General features: G+C 41.5%; 1 protein-coding gene across 2 annotated transcripts in view; it reads left to right on the top strand.

Moving 5' to 3' along the window:
• Positions 1-27,785, top strand: part of IQGAP2 (IQ motif containing GTPase activating protein 2) — a 264,000-nt gene that overhangs the window by 58,098 nt on the left and 178,117 nt on the right. For both annotated transcript variants that reach the window (XM_075270512.1, XM_075270502.1), the window contains exon 2: positions 10,314-10,413. In XM_075270512.1, coding sequence (XP_075126613.1) covers positions 10,314-10,413 — 100 coding nt within the window. The remainder of the gene's footprint in view (positions 1-10,313; positions 10,414-27,785) is intronic.

Genomic DNA, 27,785 nt, shown 5'->3' with positions numbered 1-27,785 from the left:
GGGTACAGGGATCGCCAGCTTGCTTAAGGGGGAGAGGGCTGGGGGGGCACGGGTGATCGGTAGGGGCCGGGGGGGAGGGGTTGCTGGTTTGGGGGAAGTGCTGGTGGTAGGAGTTACAGAGGAGGCCGGATTTCACACCAAAGGGCAGAAGGCAAGTAGGGGGGAGGGGGGCAAGATTGCACATGTAGAAAGGGAGGGGGAGAGTAACCGAGGTCACGGGTAGGTGGTGGTGGGGGGAAGGGGTAGATGTAGGAGGTGACTGGAACCCGAAAGGGGGCCGGGGACTCGGGTGGGGGGGTAAGTGGAGAGCCGGGAGTGCGGGTGGAGGGAAAGGGGAGGGCCAGAGGTGCCGCAGCTGGGCCGTGGGGTCCCGGCCCACAACGCTGTGGGAGGTGACCGCGCTGGCCTCAAGGAAAGGGCCGTGGGGGGCCACGGGCCATCCTGCAGGTGCATCGGGTGAGGGGACAGCAGACGAAGTCGCGAGTTATAGCTAGTCTTCTATAAAAGAGCATTTGGAGGAGCACAGGGTAACGCAAATAACAAATGGAGTATTGCTGTCTCTTTAAAAATATTACAATGTTAAGGCTTGTCATAGATTTCCTGACATTAGGTTTGTATACAGTGAGCGCAAAATCACTTACTCATCATTTGTACCAGACATTGTTATGGATTTATTCCTAATCCCGCTCTCTTTGCTGGTTTTTCCTGAGAATGCCTTTGGCAATGTTTTTAAATGAGAAGGAAACGGTTACTAAAATGTTCTGAGAGGACGCTGTGATCTGGTAACAAATGGAAGGATTTTATCGGTAATGATAGGTTTACTCCATATAACCTATTTGACACTTAACAGGGAACTAGAATTTGTGTAATGGCTGTAATAATTGGGCTACAGATGTAGTATTATCACATATGTCTTCTATGGATGTAGTAGTGATAGTTTCCCCTGAACTATGGTGTAGTATATGTCTAGTCATCTTTTCCAGAAAGGCTTATAATTGCCCTCCAGGGAGCACAGTGGTCATCTGGTCATCACAAACTGTCATATTGGGCCACTTCTTTCCCTAGAACATAAATCTGTATTTGCTGAAACTGAAATACCCTATCTATCTTTGTATGATGAAAATTTTTATAATTTTGCTTTTTTTCCAGTAAAAACTTTCATTGTTAAATTTCAGTGGATAGAAACCTTGGTCATGTGATAGACACTCTGTTGAAGAATGGACTTTAAAGCGGACTTTTCACCACATTTACCAACTTCAGTTCTTAGCATCTGTTCGTAGTCGCTGCTCTGCTGATTCAAGCTCAGTTGGGATTTTTTTCTCTAGCCCCCCTCCATTCCTGGGCAATCAGGGCTGTTCGTTTTGGTGTCTGATATGGTCTAGTAGGCTCTGTACTGTCAGGAGGGAGGAGTCAGGCAGGAGTAGCCAACGCTGGAGCTCTGAATCACCACCTAAGTAGCACGTCGTGCACGAAAATGAAATACACTTGTTGCTCGGGAATGGTGGGAGCTAGAGAAAAATTTCACTTGTGCTGAAATCGGTGGAGCAACGACTATCAACTGATGAGAAGCACTTGAGTTGGTGGAGGAGGTGAAAGGCCTCTAAGGGCAGAGAAACATAACGGTTTACAGTATGTAATGAGCCATTTTTTTACAAGAGAACTAGATAATAATTTGCCTAAAAATCCATCTCCGTTCTAAAATTAAATCTATTTTATAGTGTAAAGTGGTCTTTTATCTCGTTGCCTTCCTTGTTACTCCAGAAAATGCCCCCACCTCCCTCTCCATAGATTTCTATTGCCTTTTCTTAAATCTGAACATGAGTTGTACCCCAGATCCATAGAGTACAGGAAAATAGGTGAAGAAGAAACCCAGCTGGTTTTCTTTCATTTAAAAAATAGTGCAGGCAATAATAGTAAACGGTGACATATATTTTATTAACCACTTCCAGACCAACCATTTGGGTTTTTACATCTGGAGATTGACTCTCTTGTTCTGCAAGGACGTACTAATACATCCAAATAGTTTTCAACAGTTGCACAAAATCACTCAATGAGTACTGTTTGCATAGCTATGGGTTACGCCATGATGTCTATCCATTTGAAATTAGTTGGATAACTGAAATGCTAAAAATGTAATGGCTCTCAAAACTGCACACGAAAAAACACAAAACTGAACCAGAAATTGGCCTGGTACGCAAGTGGTTAAAGAGAGGAAAAGTTTTACAAGTTTAGTTATACTTTTAAGGTGTGTGTAAACTTAGATTACTTTTTTAAGATGGGCTGCTCTGCATCTACAAACAGAGTAACACTAATTTTCGGCCATTATTTGACTTGTATTCCCCATTTTCCCATATGCAGGCTCCTCCTCTAATTTGCAGTTATCCCTTAGTTTATTGGCTGGTGACCTGTTGTCTCTCTTAGAAAGCACATGGGAAAATGCTGGAGATTCACCTCATTCAATCAGATTGAACAATATATATATCTGTGTATCTCTGCTTCTTCTATCGGTCTCCACTCTGCTTTTCACTTCTTCCCCCTCCATAGACTTCTATGGGCAGCTGTAATTGGATACTTCAGTGAGCTGTCAGTCTCTTAAATCTGATACCGCAGAGATTTTAGTGAGTTGAGAGAACTAGAAAAATTATCTAGTAAATTGAAAAAGGCATTTTTCTCTAATATCTAATAAATAAAAAAAAAAAGTTATATTCCTTTGTATCATTGCTATTATGCAGATTTGTTGAAAAGTGAAGTGACCGTTTAATAACTATGAGAAATTTATTCCAAAGTTTTCTGCATCACTTAGATGTTACATAGAGCTGTTACTCCACGTTCGTAACAGAGCAGACTGTGAAATTTCCTGAAACTTGGACTTTATTCACTGCTTAAGACACAGTGGTAGCTGGTTACTGTTGCAGCAAGCTACCTCTTACGCTAGGTTCACACCTGCAATTGGGTTTCCGTTTGGGGACCTCATGAACAGAAACCTAATCCACTTAAAAAAAAACAGTTACCCATGGGGTCCACCGGATTTCCACCCGAAAAATGCAGTATAATACTACATGGCGGCTTTGTAGATGAATGTCATACAAAGATGGTTTAAAGGGATTTAATCATTGGAATCCCATTTTTTTTCTCCCTAACACGTAGGAATAGCCTTAAAAAAGCTATTCTTCCCTTACCTTTAGATGTCTTCTCCCCGCCGCCATTCGGTAGAAACCCCGGTTTTCTTTTGGATGCAAATGAGTTCTCTTGCAGCACTGGGGGCGTTCCCAATGCTGCGAGAGAATTCTCCAGAAACGCCTCCATCTTGGTCTGGAACGGCCTCTCTCCACGTTTTCTTCCGTCTTGGGTTTCAAACTTCCAGGCATGCGCAGTCTGCTCTTACATCAGGCCTTGGGCAGAGCTAACTGTGCATGCCCGCTGCCATTTTCTTGTGGCCGCTTACACCAACTTACTGTGTAGGCGGCCACAAGAAAATGGCCGTGGGCATGCGCAGTCGGCTCTGCCTGAAGCCCGATTGAGGAGCCAACTGCGCATGCCTAGAAGTTTAAAACCCAGGACGGAAGAAGACGCGGAGAGAGGCGTTCCATACAAAGTTTTAGAGGCGTCGCTAGAGAGTTCTCTCGCAGCATTGGGGACACCCCCAGTGCTGTTTGAGTGCTGGAGATCGCCCCCAGTGCTGCAAGAGGATTCATTTGCATAGAAAAGAAAACCGGGGTTTCTACCGAATGGCGGCGTGGAGAAGACATCTAAAGGTAGGAGAAGAATAAGGCTATTCCTACGTGTTGGGGAGAAAAAATGGGATTCCAATGATTGGATCCCTTTATCCTCAACAGAAATGGAGCTCCTACTGTAGAGTTGGCTCTCGAATGGACTAACTCACAGCTTTGATATCCATGTGCATTAACAGGACGTATGGACGAAGGCTTTCTTCATGAGAAAACCCCTTTATGGAAGTGTAAGCTATTATTGGAAGTGTTCGTAGTGTTTACTGTATCTTACTTTTTATTGTTTACTTTAATGTCTCTACCAAGTAATTCCCTAAGAAATTGTCTTAATGTCTGAGCTGAATGCACAATTTCTTTCCATGACAATATGACTGTACGCCTGTGCAATGTTTATAATAAAAAGAAGTCCTTTCTGAATTGGAGGAAAGCCCTACTCCAGAGATGACTTCACTCTCCGATATCACATTTATAGAAATCTGCAACAACATCCATATTTAGAGCCTGACATTTAAATTCAGTTGCCATGGGACCCTGTTGCAGCAATATGTCTCTGGCAGCTATATTTCGCATCATACGCGGTATAACACTTTATCTGACATTGCGGCTTCAGAAGCGCTTAAGATGTTTTCATCATCATAGAAGATGTTGTTTTCCCTTGAATCTAAGAACAGCATTGGATAAACAGGAAGAATTCCTCAGCAATCTAAAGTAATATGTATGTGAGGGTTGAGATACGGAAGACGGCATTTCTCTGAGATTACTTCGCTGCTATGTGCAGAGCAATTTTGTAAGTTTTATATAGATTATTATTTTTGGATTATGGACGCATACCCCATCTTTAATGCAAATGATAATGTTCCTGTAGCAACATCTAAATGTATGGGAAATGGATAAACTCCGAACTGACATCCGGGGTGTGTTGTGGTCGAGTAGTGGACTCTTGGCAGGTTACTAATATTGACCAAAATATGTCCTCAATTTAAAGGAGTTTTGTAGGCTTTGGACATGCCTGTCAACTCTCCCACAATGTCCAGGAGTAGGCCAAAGCAAAGCGCTTAGCACACTGTTCTCCTGGGCAGCAATTGCAGAATGGTTATGGTCATTGATATTGACGACTAGTCTTCAGAATGGATCAACAAAATCATTTTGGTAGGGTCTGAAACCCAGCACACCCCACAGATCAGCTGTTCTCAGCAGATGCCAAAACTAAAACCGACAACAGACCTAGAAGCACAAGCCCAACTCTCTGTGTAGTGGTCATGCCAGACACTTGCAGCTCAGCAACCTTACAGCTCAAGACGAGCAGAACTTCCAGATCCATTCTCTGTGTTAGCTCCAGCTGCTGCTGAGAACAGCTGATCAGTTGAGGTGTCAGGTGTTTAACCTCCACCAATCCAATGTTGATTCATAATCCATAACTCAGAAAACCCTTTTAAGGTGGCCATACACATTCAATAACTGCCGAGTGACAGCTTATTGACCGCTATTCCTCACATTCACACTCATGATTTGAGCTGCGCATGCGCGTGGAAGAGGTTAGAAAAGTTGCAGCCAGTCATCTCTGGAAACAACTTAGCTATGGGAAGAAAGGATCTGGCAAGTAAACATTCTCAGTCCTTTTTGGATGAATGAACATCCCATACATATTATATGGTTCCAAATTATCATAATATTAATATTATCAGGTTTGTTCCACCTTTCTCTAATGTATATGGTCACTTTATGGAGGATTTTATATACAGTTCAGTGGAGTAACTACCAAGGTAGCAGTGGTAGCAACTGCCACAGGGCCTGACACCTTAGGGGGCCACTATGGGGCATAATACTGTGTGCAGGGGCCACTATGGGGCATATAATGCCTGCAGCAATGTGGGGGGGGGGGCGGTCAGTTGGGGTCTTTGGGGAGAAGGGGGGGCATGTCAAAAGTTCGGCACAGGTCACTGCCATTCCTAGTTACGCCACTGATAGTTATTAATTTAATAGTTTACATTGATCTTGTATGTGGAATTCTATAAATATATGATTTGAGAAGAAATATCCATTTGTCCTTTCTGCAATAGAAGAGGTTCTATATGAATGAGCTGTTTATAGAAATAGCATGAAGTATGTGTTGTCAGTGTCCATGTGTAGTCAGACACAGAGCTCCAGTATCTACAGGATATATTAGTTTGTTTGACAATTCAGCAGAGTTTTGCCTTCAGAGTTTTAAATATTCACGAATTTTATGTAAATCTGAGACTGGCTTATAACCTTATTCCAAGACTCACAAGGTACAGATTTACATACCGCCCATGAGTTTTTGCAGTCCTGTTATGTAATTTTACAATAAAAAAAAAAAAGAGAAAATCCTTCTACTCTGCTTCATTTGTATTAAAACGTTTTACTATTCTATAAAAAAAAAAATGTTTTGTCTGGGTTAAATTCATTATACATTCCCAAAAATACTGGGATAAGATAAGATAATCCTTTAATAGTCCCACATTGGGGAAATTTCAGATAATGTCATTCTAAAAATATGGATGAACTATCCTAAGGATAGGTCATCGATATGACATTGGTAGGGGTCTGACAGTCATCACCTAGCTGTTCTCAGCTGCTGATAGACAGAGAATGAAGCTGGAAGCAGACAGCTCTGTTCTCTGTGCAGTGGCCAGACCAGGTACTGCGGATCAGGTCCCATTCTCTTGAACCACTACATAGGGAACATAGCGGTCTGCTTCCTGCTCCATTTTCCATGCATCAGCTGCTGATAAGCATTCAGGCGTTGAACCCATACCGATTTGATATTGATGACCTATCCTTGTGATAAATCATCAATACTTCTAGCCTGGGTACCCCGTTTAAGCCCCATCAGGTGTGTCTATCAGGTTTTCTCCTTCTGGATCATGACACATTCATCCCTTTAAGAGGACCTGTCACCTTTCCTGACATGTCTGTTTTAGTAAATACCTCCCATGAATTAATTCACTAGCAACTTTTCTTATCATTCTGAATTATAATTTTATTCTGCACCAAAATTGATTCTTGGGATTGGTGGGTGCTAGAGAAAAAAAAATTCCAACTGTGCTGGAATTAGTAGTGGCACCTATTAAATGAGGCAAAGATTTGGAGGAAATAGTCAAAGGAAAGCTATTATAAAGCATCCAGATAAATCCCAGATTTATTCATCATTAAGAAACGTAAAAGGGGTTTTCAGAATTGTAATATTGGTATCCTGTCATCAATATCAGATTGGTGGGGGTCCAACACCTAGGACCCCAGCTGTGCAGCTGTTTTGAATAGACAGCAGCTTTAATTGGGGATAATCTGTAAGATTTGCCCCGCATCAAGCTGCAAATTTGCAGCCGAAAGCCAAGGGCCAGCCTTTGATGCCTGCCTCAGATTCAGCATGGGATTTTACCCTACAAATAACTTGTATAAAAAGAGTGGTATGGAATTGACACGCTGTTTCTGCCCTAAACCATATGCCAATTACAAAATCACACAAAAACCAGCTTCATATTTTGATTTTATGTTGGTCCTATAGAAATAGTAATAAAAGGATGGTATACCACCGTCCTGCACATCCTTTGTGTGTTCATGCCTGCCGTGGTAAATCTTTAGTTTTGCATTGGCTACACTAATGAAAATCATATTTGCTCTCTCCGGCTATTGCATGTACAGTAGTTAGCGAGGACGCTTGATCTGCTGAGAACAGAGAGCATCAGTTCCTTTGGTGTTTTTCTTGTACTATGGCCAACACATTGTGTTAAGCGCTGTTGAAGCTCTCTGGCTGGCTGGAAAAGTAGAAATACATCAATTATTTCTCAGCAGGAAAACAAAAGGTACAATCCAGAAACAATGACCTTTCTATATTTAAAGTTTAAAGGGGTATTGGCCGGAGATCAGTTTTTAGAAGACTTTTGGGTGAAGATTGCTTAGAGATTTATGCTGCCAGATATTTAATATTTTATTGACAATTTTTGAGTTGCAGTTCACAGACAAGCTTACATTTATATTCATAAGATACCTAATGAGATTCGCACTTATGAGTTCGCATTGTATCATACAGCGAAGGAAAAACTGTGAAAAGCTACTTCAATATAATATACTGTATATCCGTCCTCTCCTCTGCTGCCCAGATGGCTTCATATATGTTCAAAGGAATTGTCTGTACTTTCTAACCATACTTTTTTTTTCTAATGTGTCTTCTTGTATTGCTTCATATGTTTTTTTCCATTATTACTTGCTTCACTGCAGATTCTCTATTCGCTATATCCACTTTGCTTGCACGCTATATCCACTTTGCTTGCAGCATTGTGCGGAGATGTCCCATCTGTTCTGTGCCCAATGGGGCTTAATGTGACCACATACTTTAAGCCAAAATAGACTCATGTGCTTACATGAGATCTTTATATATGAGACTAATCTGACAGCTTATTCCCCCCTGAGTACAAAGATTCAGGCATCTCTTGTCCCGTCAAAGTAGAATCTTGACCGCCATATACATTAGATCAGGGATAGGGAACCTTCGGCTCTCCAGCTGCTGTGAAACTACAACTCCCAGCATGCTCCATTCACTTGCATGTGAATTCCAAGAACAACAGAGCAAGTATGCATGCTGGGAGTTGTAGTTTTGCAACAGCTGGAGAGCCGTACGTTCCCTACCCCTGCATTAGATGGTCAACCAGTGTTTCCACAATTGGTGGGTCTGGATGAGCTTTATCTAATGTGTATGGCCACCTTTACTGCTACACCAACCAATTAGCCTAGCCATAGGTTTTTGAAATTCGGGATGAAACCGAATAGTCGCCGGAAACCTATGTGCGGGGGGATGGGGATTTTTCAAATTCAGTCTCTGCACTGCTACTTTGTTTTCTACCTTGACCATATGTTCAAAAAGGTTTCTACCCATTTTTATTTAAAAGGTGTCTGTTGCTTTCTGGAGTGGTTTATGATTCATCTATTTTGTATGTACTTTCCTTTCTATATTGTATAACTTAACCCTTTCTGTCCTGATTTCAATCCTAATCTAAATCCAAACCAGTGTTTATAGTGTACCTCCAATTATAAAGCAAATTTCCATCTATGAGTAGCACAGGTGAACTTAAGACACTTTGTAATATGTGTTATTATCAGATTGACTGACTTACTTTTTACAAAGAAGTCTACCAAAAGAGCAAGGGAGAAAGTATTTACTAATAATATAGTTGCTAAACTTTACTACACTGAATAAGAGAGCTCTTTTTCAAGATATTGTCCCATTCGGTCCAGGGGTGAAGCATTAAGTCAATTACATAGGTGATAGAAGCCGCCTCTCTCCATAGACTTCTGTGTGTGTGCAGCTAAAGACACAGAATACTGTAGGGATAAGTGTCTGAGTGAAAGTTAAAGATGAGGTGAGCAGCCTAATAAGTGCAGGTGGAAACATATTTGTTAATAAGATGTATTACAAAGTTCCTAACCTGTAATATTCATTTCTGGAGAGTGATTTTACAAGTTGAGGTATGCTTGAAAGGGGTTATCCAGCTTCCAGAAATTATCTGCGAACATATCCACAGCAATGTTAAACACTCACTCTTCCTTGTGCAGTCTTTGCTTGACTTCATTTTACTTGCTGTTCCTTGTATCACTGTTATTTACATGCTGTGAATGTGTGGATGAACTACATTTCCCATGATTCATCTGCCTCCTTCACTCTGTGTGGCCCTCCCTGCAATGAAATCACAGGTAATACATCACTTCCACATCTGAGGTCATGTGCAGCTGTAATGCTTTGTTTGCTACTTATAGGGAGAGAGGAGTGAGCTTGCAAACACAGAGAGTGAGAGCAGGCAGATGAATCATGGGGAATGTAGTTTGTCCACATATTGACTGCAGGCAAATAACAGTTATATAAGGAACAGCAAGTAAAATAAAGGCTGCACAAGTGAACAGTGAGTGTTTAAAATTGCTGTGGATGTGTTTGCAGATATTTTTGGTAACTGGATAACCCCTGAAAAGGTTTGACCAGATAACTTTTCATTGCCAAAATCAGTTATTTGCTGAAAGTGATGCGTGCCAGACCTAAGGTGATCGCCACAGTGGTTTTTGTTTTTTTTATAAATGGGAGTTGGCTCCATTGTAATAACCCCTCTAACAATTTTTTTTTAGAATAATGGCTCATTGTTATGCCCTGTCCTATGTGACTTTATGATCTGCAGAATAAGGTGCAGAAACTCCCCTTATGGCTGGCTTTTCTGCTTTATTCCATGCATTCTGTGCACATCTGGCTACGCTTTCACCTTCTCTTATTCCAGCCTCTTAGATTTGGCTGAGCAATATAGAGTTTTTACCAGCAAGACAAAACAGTAACCAGCAGAGGACAAAACTTGAAAACACACAAAAGGAAATGTTTAATATAAAGCCAAGCACGAGGCCAACTCCAGGTCCGAGCAGGAAAACTCCACATTGTTCCCTGGAGGTTCTGAAATGATGATTTTGTATTTGGCAGAAGTAACTATGTAAATATCCAGACCACTTATTAAATGGCGCTTACTGTTCTTTAATAGTGGTCGGCCCTGTAATTATCTGTGGCTTGACTTTTTCTTTTCTTCCTGTTTTCAGCAATCGTGGATGATGAAAGGCTTTCTGCAGAGGAAATGGATGAGAGAAGGCGACAAAACATTGCTTATGAGTATTTATGTCACCTAGAGGAAGCAAAAAGGTAACCAGTAATCCCTATATTCATATGATACTATGTCTTCAGGCAGCCCGCAGGCATAACACATCAATGCAAAAAATGTATAGTCTACATGCACTAAAGCCAGCCGGGCAATCGCCAAAAGGCTAGGTTTCCCTATTCCCAGCTGTTATCACCAGGGAAATCTCAATCTTGTTGAATCCACAGCTATAGGAGAAGCATTACATGGCAGCCATTCCAATGACGTGTAACATATTGCTTGGATACCCTGAGATGGATACCCCATTTTATGATCACATGCTGTAAAATAGCATATCGGCAATGGCGGTCTTCGTGAAGCCACCTTTCAAGATTCTGATTTATATTGTTGCAATAATAGTGCGACCAACATTACTTTTATTCTACCAAAATTACCTGGACCCCATGTAGAATCTCAATAGGCGCCATTATAAGTCAACAGGATCTGATAAAATAGAATAGGATCTGTTTGAAAGTGGAACAGACAACTGCCTTTAGGATGGAATCCATGTCACTAGTGTGAACAGAGCCATTTCATAGTAATATTGGTGGCTAACATTTTGACTAGCTTCTGGCTGTTCTACAAAGCAGGAAACCCACCAAAGTTCCTTTCTTAAGGAGAGGTTTTTTTTTTTTTTCTGCTTGCTCATCGCAGGACCCAATCCTGTTTAGGGATCTAAATATACAGTACTACAATAATTGTAAATGTCAATAGTGTTGTGCAAAATATTTAGGCAGGTGGGGGGGGAAAGAAATGCTGCAAAGTATGAATGCTTTCAAAAAAAGAAGTGTTAATAGTTCAGTTTTGTCAATAATAATAATACATTTTATTTATATAGCGCCAACATATTCCACAGCGCTGTACAATTTGTCAATTAACAAACCTAAGTCCTATCAATATTTATGTGACCCCTCTTTGGAGGAGGAGTCCTGGAAGTGATGATATGGCCCCCACAGAGCCCTGATATCATCATCCAGTCTGTCTTGGATCACATGAAGAGAAAGAAGGATTGGAGCAAGCCGACATCCACAGAAGATCTGTTCTTGGTTCTCCAAGATGGCGGGAACAACCTCCCTGCTTTTTTCCTTCAAAAACGGTCTGCAAGTACCGAGAAGAACTGATGGAATGTAAAGAGCAAAGGTCATTCAATTAATGTTGTTAACTGACAGAAATAAAATATTAACACTTCTATCATTCAAAAGCATTTTACTTCTTTCAAGCCTGTCTAAAACGTTTGCATAGCACTATAGCTTCTTTCGCTTAGAAAAATAGATAACCTGATCAGTGGACATCCATTCTTGATGACGGACCTTAAAGGCATGGCGTGCTCAGCTGACTGATTTTCAAGGTGGATTTATATGTATATGTGGTGCCAACATTTGTGTTTAAAATTGTGTTTTCAATGGGAATCCTGGCCATAGGATTTCAAATCTGTGATAAAAAAGAAATTGGGGCAGCGCGGTGGCTCAGTGGTTAGCACTGTAGCCTTGCAGCGCTGGAGTCCTAGGTTCCAATCCTGCCAAGAACAACATCTGCAAGGAGTTTGTATGTTCTCCCCGTGTTTGCGTGGGTTTCCTTCCACAGAAAACCACGGCCTATTCTTAAAGGTAGATGCTTTAGCAATGCACAGTGCTCCAAACTTGCTGCTACACAGATCAATATGAAAAAGGTTGTAATAGACCGAAACGTTGTATTAATTTGATATTTATTCACTGGTGATCTTACTATATTGAATATATTGTAACATACTATGGGATATGTGTTAAGGAAGTCCAGCCGTTATATGCCACAATTCCTATGATACATTATGTGAGTACAGCACTTTGAGTTGCTATTTATGTGGCACCTTCATATTCAACTGGCGTCTATGGAGTGACATATGGACACCTATAGTCACACTTCACTAGCCAAGATATGCAGCATCCTCTATGAAGTTATATATAGACAACCATTAGTGTATTTGATGACTATTTATTCTATACCTGTTATTAGGGCTGGTGTTAGGGGGGGGGGGGGCAGTTTGGGCAATTGCCCAGGGCACCCACAGCTTAAGGGGCCCCCTGTGCTGCCTAATCTTTAACCGACATGTTTATTCAACCTATGGACTGTCCGTTCTCATTACCAGAGCTATTATACTGTGTGAATGGGCCACTATGTGATATTCTACTATGTGGAAGGGCCACTGTTGGATATTATACTGTCTGGAGGCTGCTTTGTGACATTATAGTTTGTGTAAATGGGTCGCTATAGTGTGTGAGGGCCAGGACAGGGGTGCTATATTGTGTCCAAGTCAAAAGTTTGCTATGGAGCCCAGTCTTTGCTATTTATGCCCCTGCATGTAACGTTTGTTCAACTATTAACCTACTTCTATGTAATGCACTCTGCCATCTTTATAGTCCTCTAGTATTGCTGCGCTTGACATGGACTGATAGGAGTCTCTTATTTGGGTTATCACTCTTTTAGTATTTGTCTGTATGTGTGATCTTGGGCCATGTGTAGCCCATTTTGCCTAATAGTAAAGGAGGAATGCCCAATTCTCAGCTCCTTAGGTAATGATTGTTCTGAAATCTGCTCCATTCCAGCTCTGCTGTGGGAGGAAGCACTCATGTATATATAAAACATAATGTGAAACAGAAAAATGTGAACATGCACAACATGCACGCAGTGATAATGTGTAGCGGTATAATAACAATAGTAATTTGGCCTATAGTCAAGTATTTAGTTCCTTATTTCAATGAGACAGAGAGTGCATGAATGAGTTTCTAGGCCATTTTCTCCTTGCGTGTATTGCCTGGCTGGTGATTTCACATTATTACATAGACCATCCGTTGTAGTGGGAATGAAGCCGCCATTATCCACACTCCAGGGTTGCAAGGGCAGACTCGCTCTCATAGTCCCCTTTAAGTGCGGTCACGGATTGGGCGAATGAGTTTTGAATGGAGAGGTTAATTGAAAAGAGAAATGTGATAGATCAGCTTTCTGTACAGTGAGAGTTAAGATAACACATCCCGTACTGACCCTTGAACTCCGTAATTGATCTGTGGGAGAGGTGAATGGCTCAGCACATTATTTCCTTCAAGACCAGAGTCTGGTGTGATCACTTTAATTCAGCCATGTTCAGTGACTTTATCTGATTCATGTATATTTAAAGGGATATTCCTATAGTATTAAAAGCCTTATTAAAGGGATTATCCATGCAGTAAATAATAATAAGCTGCAAACAAAAAATATAAACAATACTTTCCTCTTCATCCTCCCAACGATCCAACATTGGCACTTCCACTGTCCAGGTCTTTTCTTTACAAACCGCCAATATGTGACCTATACAATGTCCATATGTTGCCCCACTGGCATAACTTCTCACTGATGCTTGCCATGAGGCCAGTTATTTTGGTTTTAGTTTTTCCTTTGTAAACGTGACCTGGTCACTCCAACACTCGCCCTCTGTCTCGTCCTGCACCTCCCTTTTTTGTGACAGCAGCATAAAATGTGCAACTCATGCACTTTTCTTAATAAAAAGAAAACAAACAAAAAAAAACGGTTTGTAAAGTTCACATGTAATATAAGAAAGAGCCATCCCGCCTGGGAGACTTTTCAATTCTTCCAGGAATACTGGACGGTCTCCCCTTTTTGTGGGAACCTCCTGGACATTTCAGGAGGGTTTGTAACTATGATAAACACTCACTTTTGTTCCCACACCACAAACTCTCCCTCTCTACTTTACTACTTTATCGCATCTTGGATAACCTACCTTCCTATTCAGAAGAAATGTTGGTTATGAGCTTGGGACTCTAGTAAACAAGACTTACAAGACGACTAATTGTTCCTGAGGAACCATGCCCTTTGCCCTTCAGGCTCTTCAAGTTCTCCACTTCCCTCTAGTTCTACCATCAGTGTCCATCTATGTCCACTCTTTCTTGCTGTTTTCCTTTCTGTCCTGAAGATTCACATCTGACATGCCTAACTGGAAAGAAACCTACAGATCAATATCTAACCAATGTACGAGCTTGTATGTAATGATACTGAAACTCTCAATAACGTTAATTCAAGAACCAGTTAGAAGATTTTGAGAAAATGGCACCGAGTCCTCTCCAAACTGTGTAATCTCTCTCTGCCTTCGCTTTCTGTTGGATCCGCAGATTGCAAGAGGCGATATTTTACATGTTTTCTGGTAACGTCAGAAATTGAGGGAATTCCGCAAAACTGTCTAGTGCATCACCTCAAAATTCATGGTCTGCACAATAGCTAAGACACCAGGTGTCTACCTGCGCCATCTGTGTGACATCCCTCTATCTTTCTACAAGAAATCGATCATGTCAGTCACTTGACCAGTATGGCCTGTTTTTACATTCTGGTCGTTGGGAAACATGTGAATCCACCTATCATGTCACCTCCACCTCAAAAACATCTCCAGAATACGCCCTTTCCTTACCAGAGATACACTAAAGACACTTATTGTCTCTCTGATTCATTCTCGCCTTGACTACTGTAATTCCTTACTAATCGGTCTTCCCCTCACTAAACTCTCTCCTCTACAATCTATTCTGAATGCAGCAGCCAGGCTCATCTATCAGGCTAGACGCTACAGCGATGCCTCCGGTCTGTGCCAGTCGCTACATTGGCTGCCTATTCATTATAGAATAAAATATAAAGTTATTACTCTCATCCACAAGGCTCTCCATAATGCCGCACCTCCCTACATTTCTTCCCTCATCTCTGTCTACCGCCCAACCCGTGCTCTCCGCTCACTCAATGATCTAACACTTATATCCTCTATTATCAGAACCTCCCATGCTCGTATACAAGACTTCTCCCGAGCTGCACCACTTCTCTGGAATGCTCTACCCCGGACAATCAGATTAACTCCCAACTTCTACAGTTTCAAACGCAAGCTAAAGACGCATCTTTTCAGACAAGCCTATCACAATTCCTAATGCACAAAATTGTCTGAACACTGTATAAGCAATGCCGCCCCTGCTACCTCTTGTGTCACCCCCTCTACCTCATAGATTGTAAGCTCTTTTGAGCAGGGCCCTCAGTCCCATTGTGTGAAATGACGTTCTTTGTTATGTATGTCTGTATCTGAACCCTATAAATTGTACAGCGCTGCGGAATATGTTGGCGCTATATAAATAAAATGTATTATTATTATTATTATTATAGTGATACAAATGGAAGATCGTGTGGCATCTTTTCATGACTGATTTCTTTCATAACATTAGTGGATGTGCTTTGACAACTCCCAAAATATATAGTTGCTACATTGGTGTAGTTCTAGGGGGTGCTGAAGTAGTAATTGCTACTGGGCCTGGACACTGAGTTGGCCCAAAGGCCTCGCTACAACACTAGACAACATCACTATTGAAACATGGTGAGTGGGGACTCCATTACACCACTTACATTGGAGCTCGGGAGCCTCAAATTATGCTTCAATATGGCTACTTCTCACCTACAGCACTATATTGTCATGTTTCCGCTGTCTTTTATTGGCCCATGTGCTGCCTGTTTGACTTTGCACTTATTTTTCCTTTGTAAAATTTTATATGCGGAATAAATTTCAGATGAAAACTCGTCCTGCTGTTGTGTATTCAGTTTCTATCTAAACCTTTTAAAAATATTTATTCTGCATCCATAGAGGGCTGCTTTAACTTTAGGGTTAACAGTGCATCTGCACCGGCCCTATGGTTGCAGAGGTCCCTTTTGCTAGAACAGTCCCGCATTTCGGGTGCTGTCCCACTGGTCTGGGAAGCAGGCAGCGATTTCAACTCGATGTGTGTATTTAGGAGCTGATAGCTCTGTGCTCCATTATTCAGCCTTTGGCTGATATTGTCTGTGGTAGGGAAGTGCAATGAGCGCTGAGCCACAGACATTATTACAGCCGGAGCTTGCGGGCCCAAGGGATTTTTTTTTTTTTGTGTGTAGTAACAGAGGGCATGGGGCCTTTGAATGGACTAATTATGGGGAGGATTAAATTATGTCGGGGGAGGGGACTTAGAAAAACTTTAAACAGAGCCCCCTAATTTATTAAAATGGCCCAGCATCCATAGGGTACATTTCTGATCAGTGAGGGTCGTAACTGCTGAGATCTCCACCAATACTGAAAACAGGGATATTTTATCCCAGTTGTGAAGACGGGTGCACCCTCACCAATCAGCAATTTATCTTTTATGCTATGGATAGGCATTATTTTTCATGGCATAGCCCAATGTATATTTTACTAGTAATAGTATTTTCTCAGACCTGTGTCATGGTGGCCAACCTGCACCCCTCTGGGGTGTTACAAAAGCTTACGCCTGGTTCACATCTGTGTTTGGTAATCCATTCAGGGAGACCGCATGGGGACAAGTGGTGAGCAGTGAAAGCACACGGACCCCATAGACTATAATGGGGTCCGTGTGCTTTCCCCGCGGTCTCTGTACAAGTCATGCAAACAGGAAAGTAGATCATGAGACTGCGCGGGAAGCACACGGACCCCATTATAATCTATGGGGTCCGTGTGATTTCATAAGCTCATCACTTGCCAATGCGTTCGGTAGTCTGTTTGGAGGGGGTCCCCATGGGGACTCCCCGAAAAGATTACCGAACGCTGATGTGAACCAGAGTAGAAACCTGCACCACTACCCATGATGCATATTAATTTTTTATTTTTTTTAAATCTATCAGTATGTCTATGTAGTATGGGAGGAAATCCATGCAAACACGGGGAGAACATACAAACTCCTTGTAGATGTTGTTCCTGGCGGGATTCGAACCCAGGACTCCAGCGCTGCAAGGCTGCAGTGCTAACCACTTAGCAACTGTGTTGCCCCACCCATGATACATTTGTATCCACTTCTGTGCTGAGAGCAGGGCTAGGTATGTCCAAGATTGGAGCTTCTGAATGGAAACAAAGATGTTTTCATAGACTGCTAACAAATCTTGAAAATGGAGAATTAAAACCCAAAGCATAATAGAAAGGTGTCAGATTCCTGTTTCTAAGCCCCTTGACTTATATTTTTCGTCTACGTTCTCCTCTAATCTTGTCTTGTGTTTGTCAGGGTGTTTTTGTTTTGCTGCTTTAGCCTCTTAAGCTTTCATTACATTAGATCATGTTTCCTTAAGGTTGGTATATAGTTACCTTGCCAGTATGAACCCCTTTCATTTTATCTTACTCTGGTATAAAATCTAATATAAGCATGTCCAGCTTCTGCATTTACAACTTGGAAATTTTTAATTGGTCGTTACTAAGCCAAATGTATATCAACATATTTGTTGGAACATTAGTGCTGAAACATTATTCGGTGCATTATCTGGGCCTTTGTGGCCAGCTTCTGGCTGTCCCATTGATAACCGCACACATTAAAGGGATTCTTCTCCTACCTTTTATAAGTCGTCTCCGGCCCGCCGTTTGGTGAAAAATCCAGTTTTTGTTGGTATGCAAATTAGTTCTTTCGCAGCACTGGGGGCTGTCCTCAGCGCTCAAACACCACTGGGGGTGTCCCCAATGCTGCCAGAGAACTCTCCAGCGCCACGTCCATCTTCTTCTGGAACGAGGTCTTCACCACGTCTTCTTCCAGAAGTAGCTTCAAACTTCTATGCCTCGGGCCTAGGGCAAGCCGACTGTGCATGCTCGCGGCCACAAGAAAAATGGACGCTTACACAGTATTGGAAGTGTCCATTTTCCCATGGCCTGTGGGCATGCGCAGTCAGCTTGCCCTAGGCCCGAGGCCTAGAAGTTAGAAGCTACTGCCGGAAGAAGACGTGGTGAAGACTTCATTCCAGAAGAAGATGGAGGTGGTTCACATCTGCATTCGGTAAGCGGTGAGCAGTGAAAGTACATGGACCCCATAGAAGATAATGGGGTCCGTGTGCTTTCCGCGCAATGTCCACGTGAGTCATACGGAGAGGAAAGTAGATCCAAAGTACTTTTGTGTCTGCATGTTCCGTGCGGAGAAAGCACACGGACCCCACTATGGTCTATGGGGTCCGTGTGCTTTCATAGGATCACCACTTGCCACTGCGTTCGGTATTCCATTTGGGGGGTGGTCCCTATGCGGACTCCCTGAATGGATTACCGAACACAGATGTGAACCAGGCCTAACTCAAACCAACAGGTGATACATTCCATTTTTATTCCTTTTTTTTTTTTTTTTTTTTTTTTTCTTTTAAGATCACAATCCTGAGTGGAGGGAATATGTGAAATTAAAATGCTCTGATCTTGCGTGTACTTGGTATAATCTCCTCTCCTGTTTTCTGAATGTATTTTCAGGCCATCCTTTTAGGGCTTGTCGATATTATTCTGAGGTTATTTGATTTATTGCATTGATTTATTTCCTGTCCTGTTAATGTTTAGCAGACTGGAATAGGTGCAGCACTGTTTGCTCTGTTACATACAAGTGTCAGGAGGTGATTGTATTCTTATTATTTTCCTCCTAGTTTCTTCCTGGGCCTTTTCAGAGCCAGGATACTGTAGTGTAATAAATAGACTAGAGGAGGGCCTTGCTTTATTTCCAGCACCTCTACTGGTATTTGAGGGGGAGGATTATACCAATACGCTAGACCATATCAATGACGCAAACATGGATATCCAGGGAGTCCATTGATGCTTAGCTTAGCCAAGCATATTAATCTCTAGAAATAAAGGAAATACGACAATTAGTTTCTGTTAGTCTTTCGTTGTCGTTGTAGACTATAATGGAGTTTGTGTGATTTTTGTTCGATTTCCACACGAAAAAATGCAGAAAAAGAGTGCTGCTTACAGGACTTTTCTCTCCGTATATTTCATGCGGATAGGGAAATGAAATGACCCAAACGCAGATGTGAAGCGGGCCTTAGGGTGCATGCACACTGAGTAACGCCGGGCGAGTATGAGAGCCGTACACGCCGGCATTACAGCAGACTGCCGAACACTTCCCATTCACTTCAATGGGAGCGCTCGTAACAGCGGCGTTTACGAGCGCTCCCATTGAAGTGAATGGGAAGTGTTCGGCAGCCCTGCTGTAACGCCGGCGTGTACGGCTCTCATACACGCCCGGCGTTACGTAGTGTGCATGCACCCTTAAAGGTATCTATTCCAATTATGTATCTATCCTTGGACTGAATGAAAGGCACAATGCTCATCTCAATCCAATGTACAAAAGATAATGATCATCTTGCTTCTCTGTGTCTGTTGATAATACAATCTCAAAGTACATCAATTGGGCTAAATGTCTTCAAGGGCATTGTACAGACATGTCTTAGGGCTCATTCACATGGGGCAAGAGGGGGCAGATTTTGGCGCTGAGTCCACATCAGAATCCGCTCCCTTCCCCTATGCAGACCGCTAGCTTCGTTTTTTCCATGAGCAGTTGCCGCTCACAGAAAAAAGGAGCGAGCTGCCCTTTCTTCAGGCGGATTCCGCGGCTGATTCAGTCCCGGCGTCTGCCTCGCGGCAGCACCCTCCGGACTGGGCCCATTCATTTGGGCCTACTCTGGAGTGGGAAGCAGTGACAGTTGTGGAAGGCGCATATTGGTCCTATTCTGATGTGGCTTCCCATTCTCAGAATCGGGAGCAAAATACACCATTCCGTGCCTCGTGTGACTGGGGCCTTATAATCTCCCACCAAGAGGTACACTACCCAAAAGAAGCCTCTGAGAGTTGTTTTTTTTTTTTTTTAATTGGGGAGAACTTTTATGCCCTCATATGGCCCTCAAGACCCAGTGTTTAATCAGACCACACCTGTCATTCTTTTCATATCTGTCAGAGACCTATATGTAAGCAGAGTTTTACAACAGTCTGACTTTTTTTTTTTTTGTGTCAATGTGTACACTTTGCACTGGGAGGGTTGCATACTAATAATAATATAATGCTACAGTGGCATGCTTTTTACTTGAGTCTCTAGAGCTCTGTGTCCTTCATACAGGCACCAGAACTTCCTGGATAATAAAATTTCACGGTCTGTATCAAACAAGTATTCACAAATAGGGGTATAAACTCCTATCACTATTATTAATTACTTCTGTCACATCATTATAATGAATAGGATGATAGCTAACTCTCCCAGACTGTATGCTTAAGGTCTCTTAGCTTATTTAGGAAAAAAAATAGAGGGGGGATAATCATTGTCTCCTTAGCAGGCAGAGATGGTATTGGCTCTAGCTGTGCTGAGGCACCATGGGAATGTTAGCATAGTACAGACAGCAAAAAAAAGCAGAAAAAGCAGGTAAAATCTGGAGAGAAAAAAAAAAACAAAAAAAAAAAAAACAGGCTGTGGTGGAAATGTTATGTTTGTTTCCTCTGTTGGTCTGCATAAACATGGGTTCTATTTTGGTGTCCTCCATTGTTCCTCTTTAATATGACACAATGTTCAACAGAAGTTCCTAACCACATGAGAACAGAGCTTTGTAAATCTAAAATTTATTTCTTAAATAGTCATGGATGCCTATGTGAGAAGGTTAATGTACTCCAGTGAGCACTTGTGACCCGTGTCCTACGGCAATATCGACAAATACACTATTATACAGAAGGGTGAAGCAGAGCATAAATAAGGGAAAACCCTGTCGTGAGAAAAATCACTGATCAAAGTTGTTTTTCCATCCTTTGGTTCTAGAACTGCAGTAATACTAGTACTAGGCAGAAGTAAGGTTGTAGCCTTAGCCCTGCAATGTTCTGCATGGCTTGTATCCAGAAATAAAGGAGCAATCGCCCAGCTCTGCCGTGTCCTTATGTCTAGCCTTGGTAAACCTTGGGAGTAGGGACCTCCCAGTTAAGATATTTATCTTGGCTACCATGTAAACCCTGCAGAAGTTGCCTTGCAGGCATATTTCTATAGGTTGTGTATATCAGGTAGCCCCGCCATTCATTCTAGTTTTTACATTACGTGCTTGGAATGTGATGACTAACCTCCATGAGGTTTCTCTGTGATCAGCAAATCTCATGTTTTTGTAAGACTTAAGGTTATATATCCATGTGGCTGCCTTGGACTATTTCATTATAGTTTCTCTCTCCTTTGGTTTCATTTTTCTTTTGCTGTGTTAAAACTATTTGGTCATTTGTTAATACAAGAGAAAAGTCTTCCATCAGTTACTGATAGAAAGGAATGTTTCCAGCTCAACAATACCCACAAGGAAACTGAATCTAGAAAAACACTAACATGGCTTCCGTCATATGTTGTAATGAAGAGCAGCCAGACCCCCAATACTATTTAAAAAAAACAAACAAAAAACCCCCACATATATATATATATATATATATATATATATATATATATATATATATATATATATATATTCGTATATACTCGAGTATAAGCCAAGTTTTTCGGGGGGTTAGGTCTATGACCAGCCGCAATAGTAATGTATAGAATCTCCCATAACATAGTGAAAAAAAAGAAGCTTTACAAAAAATATAATAATAAAATAAATTTTTTAAATCCCTCCTTTCCCTAGAATACATACAGAAGTAGAAAATGACTGTGAAACACATACACATTAGGTATCCCTGTGTCTGAAAGTGCCCGGTCTACTGAATATAGGGTATCTGCAGTGCTCCTGTTCCGTCGGGAAGGGGTTAATAGGAGCACTGCAGATCCCCTATATTCAGCCAGGCTGAATTCCAAGTGGGAGAAAAACAAAACAGTCCTCAAGCTCAGGGAAGGGGCAGACAGACCACCAAAACACCCCCTCCCCTTCCCCAGCACCCAGCATCTACTGCACCTAAAAACTCCAACCATTTAAATTTTTGAAATTTTCCAGTAGCTGCTGCATTTCCCCCCCTCGGCTTATACTCGAGTCAATAAGTTTTCCCAGTTTTTTGTGGTGAAATTAGGGGCCTCGGCTTATATTCGGGCTATACTAGAGTATATACGGTGTGTATGTATATGTGTGTGTGGGGCAGCTGTTGACGGGAGGGAGTGCGCCAATGGGGGGGGGGATGCCCGGACGAAGTCGCGGGAAATGCTAGTGTGTGTGTATATATATATATATGTATATATATATATATATATATATATATATATATATATATATATATATATACTGTGTATGTATATATATATATATATATATATATATATATATATATGCTTCTATTATTACATATTGTGGCTACAATCATTTTATCATGACCTCTCCAACAGTACCATTGTAGTCAACATAAATACAGTTTGTCATAGACATCGGCCCTCTCTTTCATGGAGTCATCCATATGGTGCACGAAGAGACTCTCCAAGTGAAATAGCTTCTTCGGGTTCAGCAATTCATGGGTTTCCTGTACAGGACTAGGACTGTTTTTAATGTGTTGGGGGTCCCTGTGCAAAAGTGGGCCCCTCAATACCTTCCACTCCCCACCCATAGCTTAGTTTCCCCTGGCCCCTTCAACCACCAATGTTACATTAAAGAAAAAAAAAAATAATACTCACCAAATTGCGTTCCTGTGGACCTGCAGGCTCTGACTCTGTCTTCAGCTTGACAGTTGTTGCGCTTCCCTGCCGCAGACATTAACAGCTGAAAGCTGAATAATGGAGCATGGAGCGAATAGCAGCTCTGTGCTCCACTATAGTATTCAATCTCTTGCTGATCGGCAACATAGACTCCGCAGATGTCCGTGTCCTGCCGCACTCGCCCATAGAGTTCTATGGGTGAGTCCGTGCAGTGCTGCAATTCACGGCCATTACGGACATGTCCTATAAATTGCGGACCACGGTTGCGGCCTGGCCACATCACGGATAAAATATTCGGTGGTGTAAGAGGCTACATTGAATATAATGTGTCTGCAATTGAAAACCCTCAATTACGGACCATTTCCGGACTTACATTACGGTTGTGTAAGACCAGCCTAACTCTTCAGCCAAAATCCATCTTATCTGACCAACTCCTATCTAAGAAGATTCCCCCATTGACGGACCTTGGATAATGAACATGCACATGATGGCCATCCTCCACTTTTTCTACTATGTGTTTTGTAAAATAGGGGTCATGAAATGGAAAGGCGTCGAGTCCAAATGATTCTTGAAATATAAAGTCCCCCAAACACTTCAAATGAAATTGAATAGTAAGAGCTGTGTATATAGATATATTAATCTATTTGGCGCTCTCACACAGTTCCACACGCCGTAGGATTAGATACGCGCATCTTCATACAATACCACACAGGGGAGAATTAGAGACATGCCTCTGCACATAGTACCACATGGGGGAGGATTAGATACGTGCGTCTGCACACAGTACCACATGACCGAGGGTTAGATATGCGCGTCTACACACAGTTCCACATGCTGAAGCATTAGATACGTGTGTCTGCACAAAATACCACACGGGGGAGGATTAGATACGCACCTCTTCACACAATACCACATAGGGGAGGATTAGATACGCACATCTGCACACAGTTCAACACGCCGGAGGATTAGATGCGCATGTCTTCCACATAGTACCACCACCAGAGGATTAGATATGCGCATCTACACACAGTACCACACAGGAGAGAATTAGAAACGCACATCAGCACACAGTTCCACATGCCGTAGTATTAGATACGCGCATCTGCACACAGTTTCACACGCTGGAGGATTAGGTACGCGCTTCTGCACACAGTACCATACGCTGGAGGATTGGATACATACATCTGCACACAGTTCCACACACCAGAGGATTAGATAAGCACGTCTGCACACAGTTGTACATGCCATAGGATTAGATGCACACGTCTGCACACAGTACCACATGCCGTAGGATTAGATACGCGCCTCTTCACACAATACCACACGGGAGGATTAGATATGTGCGTCTGCACACAGTACCACATGCCAGAGAATTAGATACGCATCTCAGTACACAGTACCACATGGGGAGGATTAGATACGTGCATCTGCACACTGTACCACAGCCAGAGGATTAGATATGCGCATCTGCACACAGTTATACACGCCAGAGGATTAGATACATGAGTCTTCACACAATACCACACACCGGAGGATTAGATACACGCCACTGCACACATTACCACACGGGGGAGGATTAGATATGTGCCTCTGCACACAGTACCACATGCCAGAGGATTAAATATGCGCCTCTACACACAATACCAGATGCCGGAGGATTAGATACGCGCCACTGTACACACTACCACATAGGTGAGGATTAGATACCTGCGTCTGCACACAGTACCACATGGGGCAGGATTAGATGCGCACATCTGCACACAGTTTCACTTGTCGGAGGATTAGATATGTGCCTCTTCACACAATGCCACACAGGGGAGGATTAGATACACGCATCTGCACACAGTACCACACACCGGAGGATTAGATATGTGCATCTGCACACAGTACCACACCAACAAGGATTAGATACTTGCATCTAAACACAGTACTACACGGGGAAGGATTAGATACAGCTTTACTCCAGGTATCCATAACAACTGATCACAGGTTTTTCACTGATATCAAAATGAGATACACATAATCACATGACGCTTATGGACATACACAGAAACAACATACAAAATACATCAGTGCAAAATTGGACATTTCTTATGGGGCCACTACACAAACATAAAATGTAATATACCTGTGCGAAGCCGGGTCCTGCTGCTAGTTGTCTATATATATTACATCATAGGGTTCTTACTTGTTTTAGCAGACGATTTAATACGTTTGTCAATCAGTCGAAAACTGATTGTGAGAAGTTTCTTGAAGGTTCAAACAAAGATTTAGGTTTGTTTATCCAAGTTTTACCCTGTAATGAATATTTTACTGAATGATTTAAAAAAAAAACAAAAAAAAAACTTTTCCAAGGCTATTCACAAATTAAAGGCAGTCAGGGTATTTATCTTTACTCAGAGACACAATAGACATTGTCTTCATGGTGGTTTTGGAATTACTTGTGTTTACAAAGACATCTGGAACTTTAGATGCTCTTGCTGGTTATGTTTAGATGTCACAAGTGAAGTATCCTCATGCCAGTCTCTTCTTGTAAGATTGCCCTTAGGGAACAAAAACAATGTAAATAACACCTATAATCTAAGTATCTCTTTAACCCTGCTGTTCTGTTCGGGTCAATATGACCCGAAATGATTTTTGCGACCCTGCAGATTTTTTTTAATGAGGATTTGAAACTAGTGGTTCCTTGACTTTTCCTCATTTGTGGAGCTCTACATTTTTTTTTTTTTTTGTTTTTGTCTTTTTTTTTTTTGTTTACTTTTTGCTACACGCTGATTGTTACACTTGTACTGTTCGGGTCAATATGACCCGATAGCATTTTATACTGTTCTTACAGGTCTTTGAATATTTCTGACTGCAAAAGTTATGTTTTTTTTATGTGTTCTTCATCTCCAAATGGTGGTGGTTTCACTGTTCTTATCAGTAAGCAAGTAATTATCTAGTCTGTTTGTGAGAGAGGAGACTGGTTGTCTATCATTCAAAGGGTAAAAGCTTGTGGAATTGCGAAAACGGTCGCCACATATTTAGAGCTACAATGTGTCTTGAAAGGTTTCATGACATTTCGAGAGTACTGCGGTTTGATTCTAAAACAGATAGAATGGAAAGAAGAGCTAAAGATAAACTAGCCCCTATTAGAAATGTTTGGAATCAATGGGTAGAGATTCTACCAAAATTGTATAACAGTGGTGAAAATGTAACTGTTGATGAGCAACTGGTGGCATTCCGAGGTAGGTGCCCATTCAGACAATATATACCAAGTAAGCCAGCAAAATATGGCATCAAGATCTGGACACTTTGTGACAGCAAAAGTTCATGTGCTCTAAATGTTCAAGTGTATACAGGAAAAGCCCCTGATGAAAGACCTGAAAAAAAATCAGGGTATGCGTGTTGTTCTAGATTTGACTCATGGACTAAAAGGACAAAATGTCACATGTGACAACTTTTTTGAATCCTATCAACTAGGCCAGATGTTGAATTAAAAACAACTTACCATGCTGGGTACTATGAGAAAAAACAAACCTAAACTACCGCAAGGTATCCTTAGCAAGAGAGAGGTGTACAGTTCTAATTTTTATTTTTCTGGAAATACAACTGTTGTTTCTTATGTTCCAAAAAAAACCAAACAGGTAATTCTCATGAGCACAATGCACCATGACAATGCCGTAAGTGATAGAGAAGACAGAAAGCCTGACATTATTTTGGATTATAATGCCACAAAGGGAGCAGTTGATACTTTAGACCAAGTAATATCAACATATACATGCAAACGCAAAACCAATCGGTGGCCAATGATTTTATTTTATAACATACTGGACGTTTCTGCATACAATGCATTTGTCTTATGGAGAGAAATCGACCCGGATTGGAACCGGAATAAGCTGCATAAAAGAAGAATATTTCTTGAGGAATTGGGAAAATCCCTGGTGAGGCCATATATTGAGAGCAGAAAAGTGACCCCCAGAAGTGAGGGAGCAGCAGCCATTGTAAAAAGTGTCCAGCATGCTGAAGAAAGAGACTCCACATCCACGGCCTCCACCAGCACAGCTACCAGCAAACAAAGGAAGAGACGGCGCTTCTGTCCATCTTCCTGTGACAATAAGACTAATCTGACATGTGCTGGATGTTCAAAATTATTTATCTGTGTAAAGGACATGTGTCTTATTATTGTGCTCAATGTAAAAACACATGAACATGTTCAGTTTTTTCTTTTTTCTTTCTAAAATGGTTGAAGTTTTTAATGATTTTTCATTTGTTGATTTATAAAATATGTTTTCAAAAAGATAAATTTCATGTTTTAGTAATGTAAAGCTTCTTTATTATTTGTGTGCAGAATGTCAACAATCGAAGATAATTGCAAAAAGCCTGAGTAACCTTTTTATGAAAAAAAAATAAAAAATTAAGTTTGAATTTAAATTTTTCTTTTGTTTATGATCAAACATGTTCACATAAAGTATTTCAATGAAAAAAGTATTCAAATAAAACAATTAGAATAGCTAAAAATCAACAATTAATAGGTCGGGTCATATTGACCCGGAACAGTACTAGTGTATAGCAAATGCGAACAGAACAGCAGGGTTAACAGCCAAGAAGATTTGGTCATGTCTACAGATATGAATTTCCATTCAAGGGTAAAGCATGTTGTTTAACTTTTTCCATATGGTACAAAGGTTTTATTACATCAGGATTATACACACGTGGACAAAATTGTTGGTACCCCTCGTTTAATGAAAGAAATCCCACAATGGTCACAGAAATAACTTGAATCTGACATTTGCTAAATTACATGTTGACAAGCCACAAAGCTTCTGAGAGAATGTCCAATGGACAGATGAGACAAAAATTTAGCTTTTTGGTAAGGCACATCAACTCTATGTTCACAGATGGAAAAATGAAGCATATCTTGAAAAGAACACTGTCCCTACTGTGAAACATGGAGGAGGCTCTGCTATGTTCTGAGGCTGCTTTGCTGCATCTGGCAC

The sequence above is a fragment of the Leptodactylus fuscus genome, chromosome 1, assembly GCF_031893055.1.
Source record: "Leptodactylus fuscus isolate aLepFus1 chromosome 1, aLepFus1.hap2, whole genome shotgun sequence".
In the NCBI taxonomy this organism is placed as follows: Eukaryota; Metazoa; Chordata; class Amphibia; order Anura; family Leptodactylidae; genus Leptodactylus; species Leptodactylus fuscus.
Note: the sequence above shows the minus strand (reverse complement) of the source record. Positions and strands in the feature narration are given on the sequence as shown.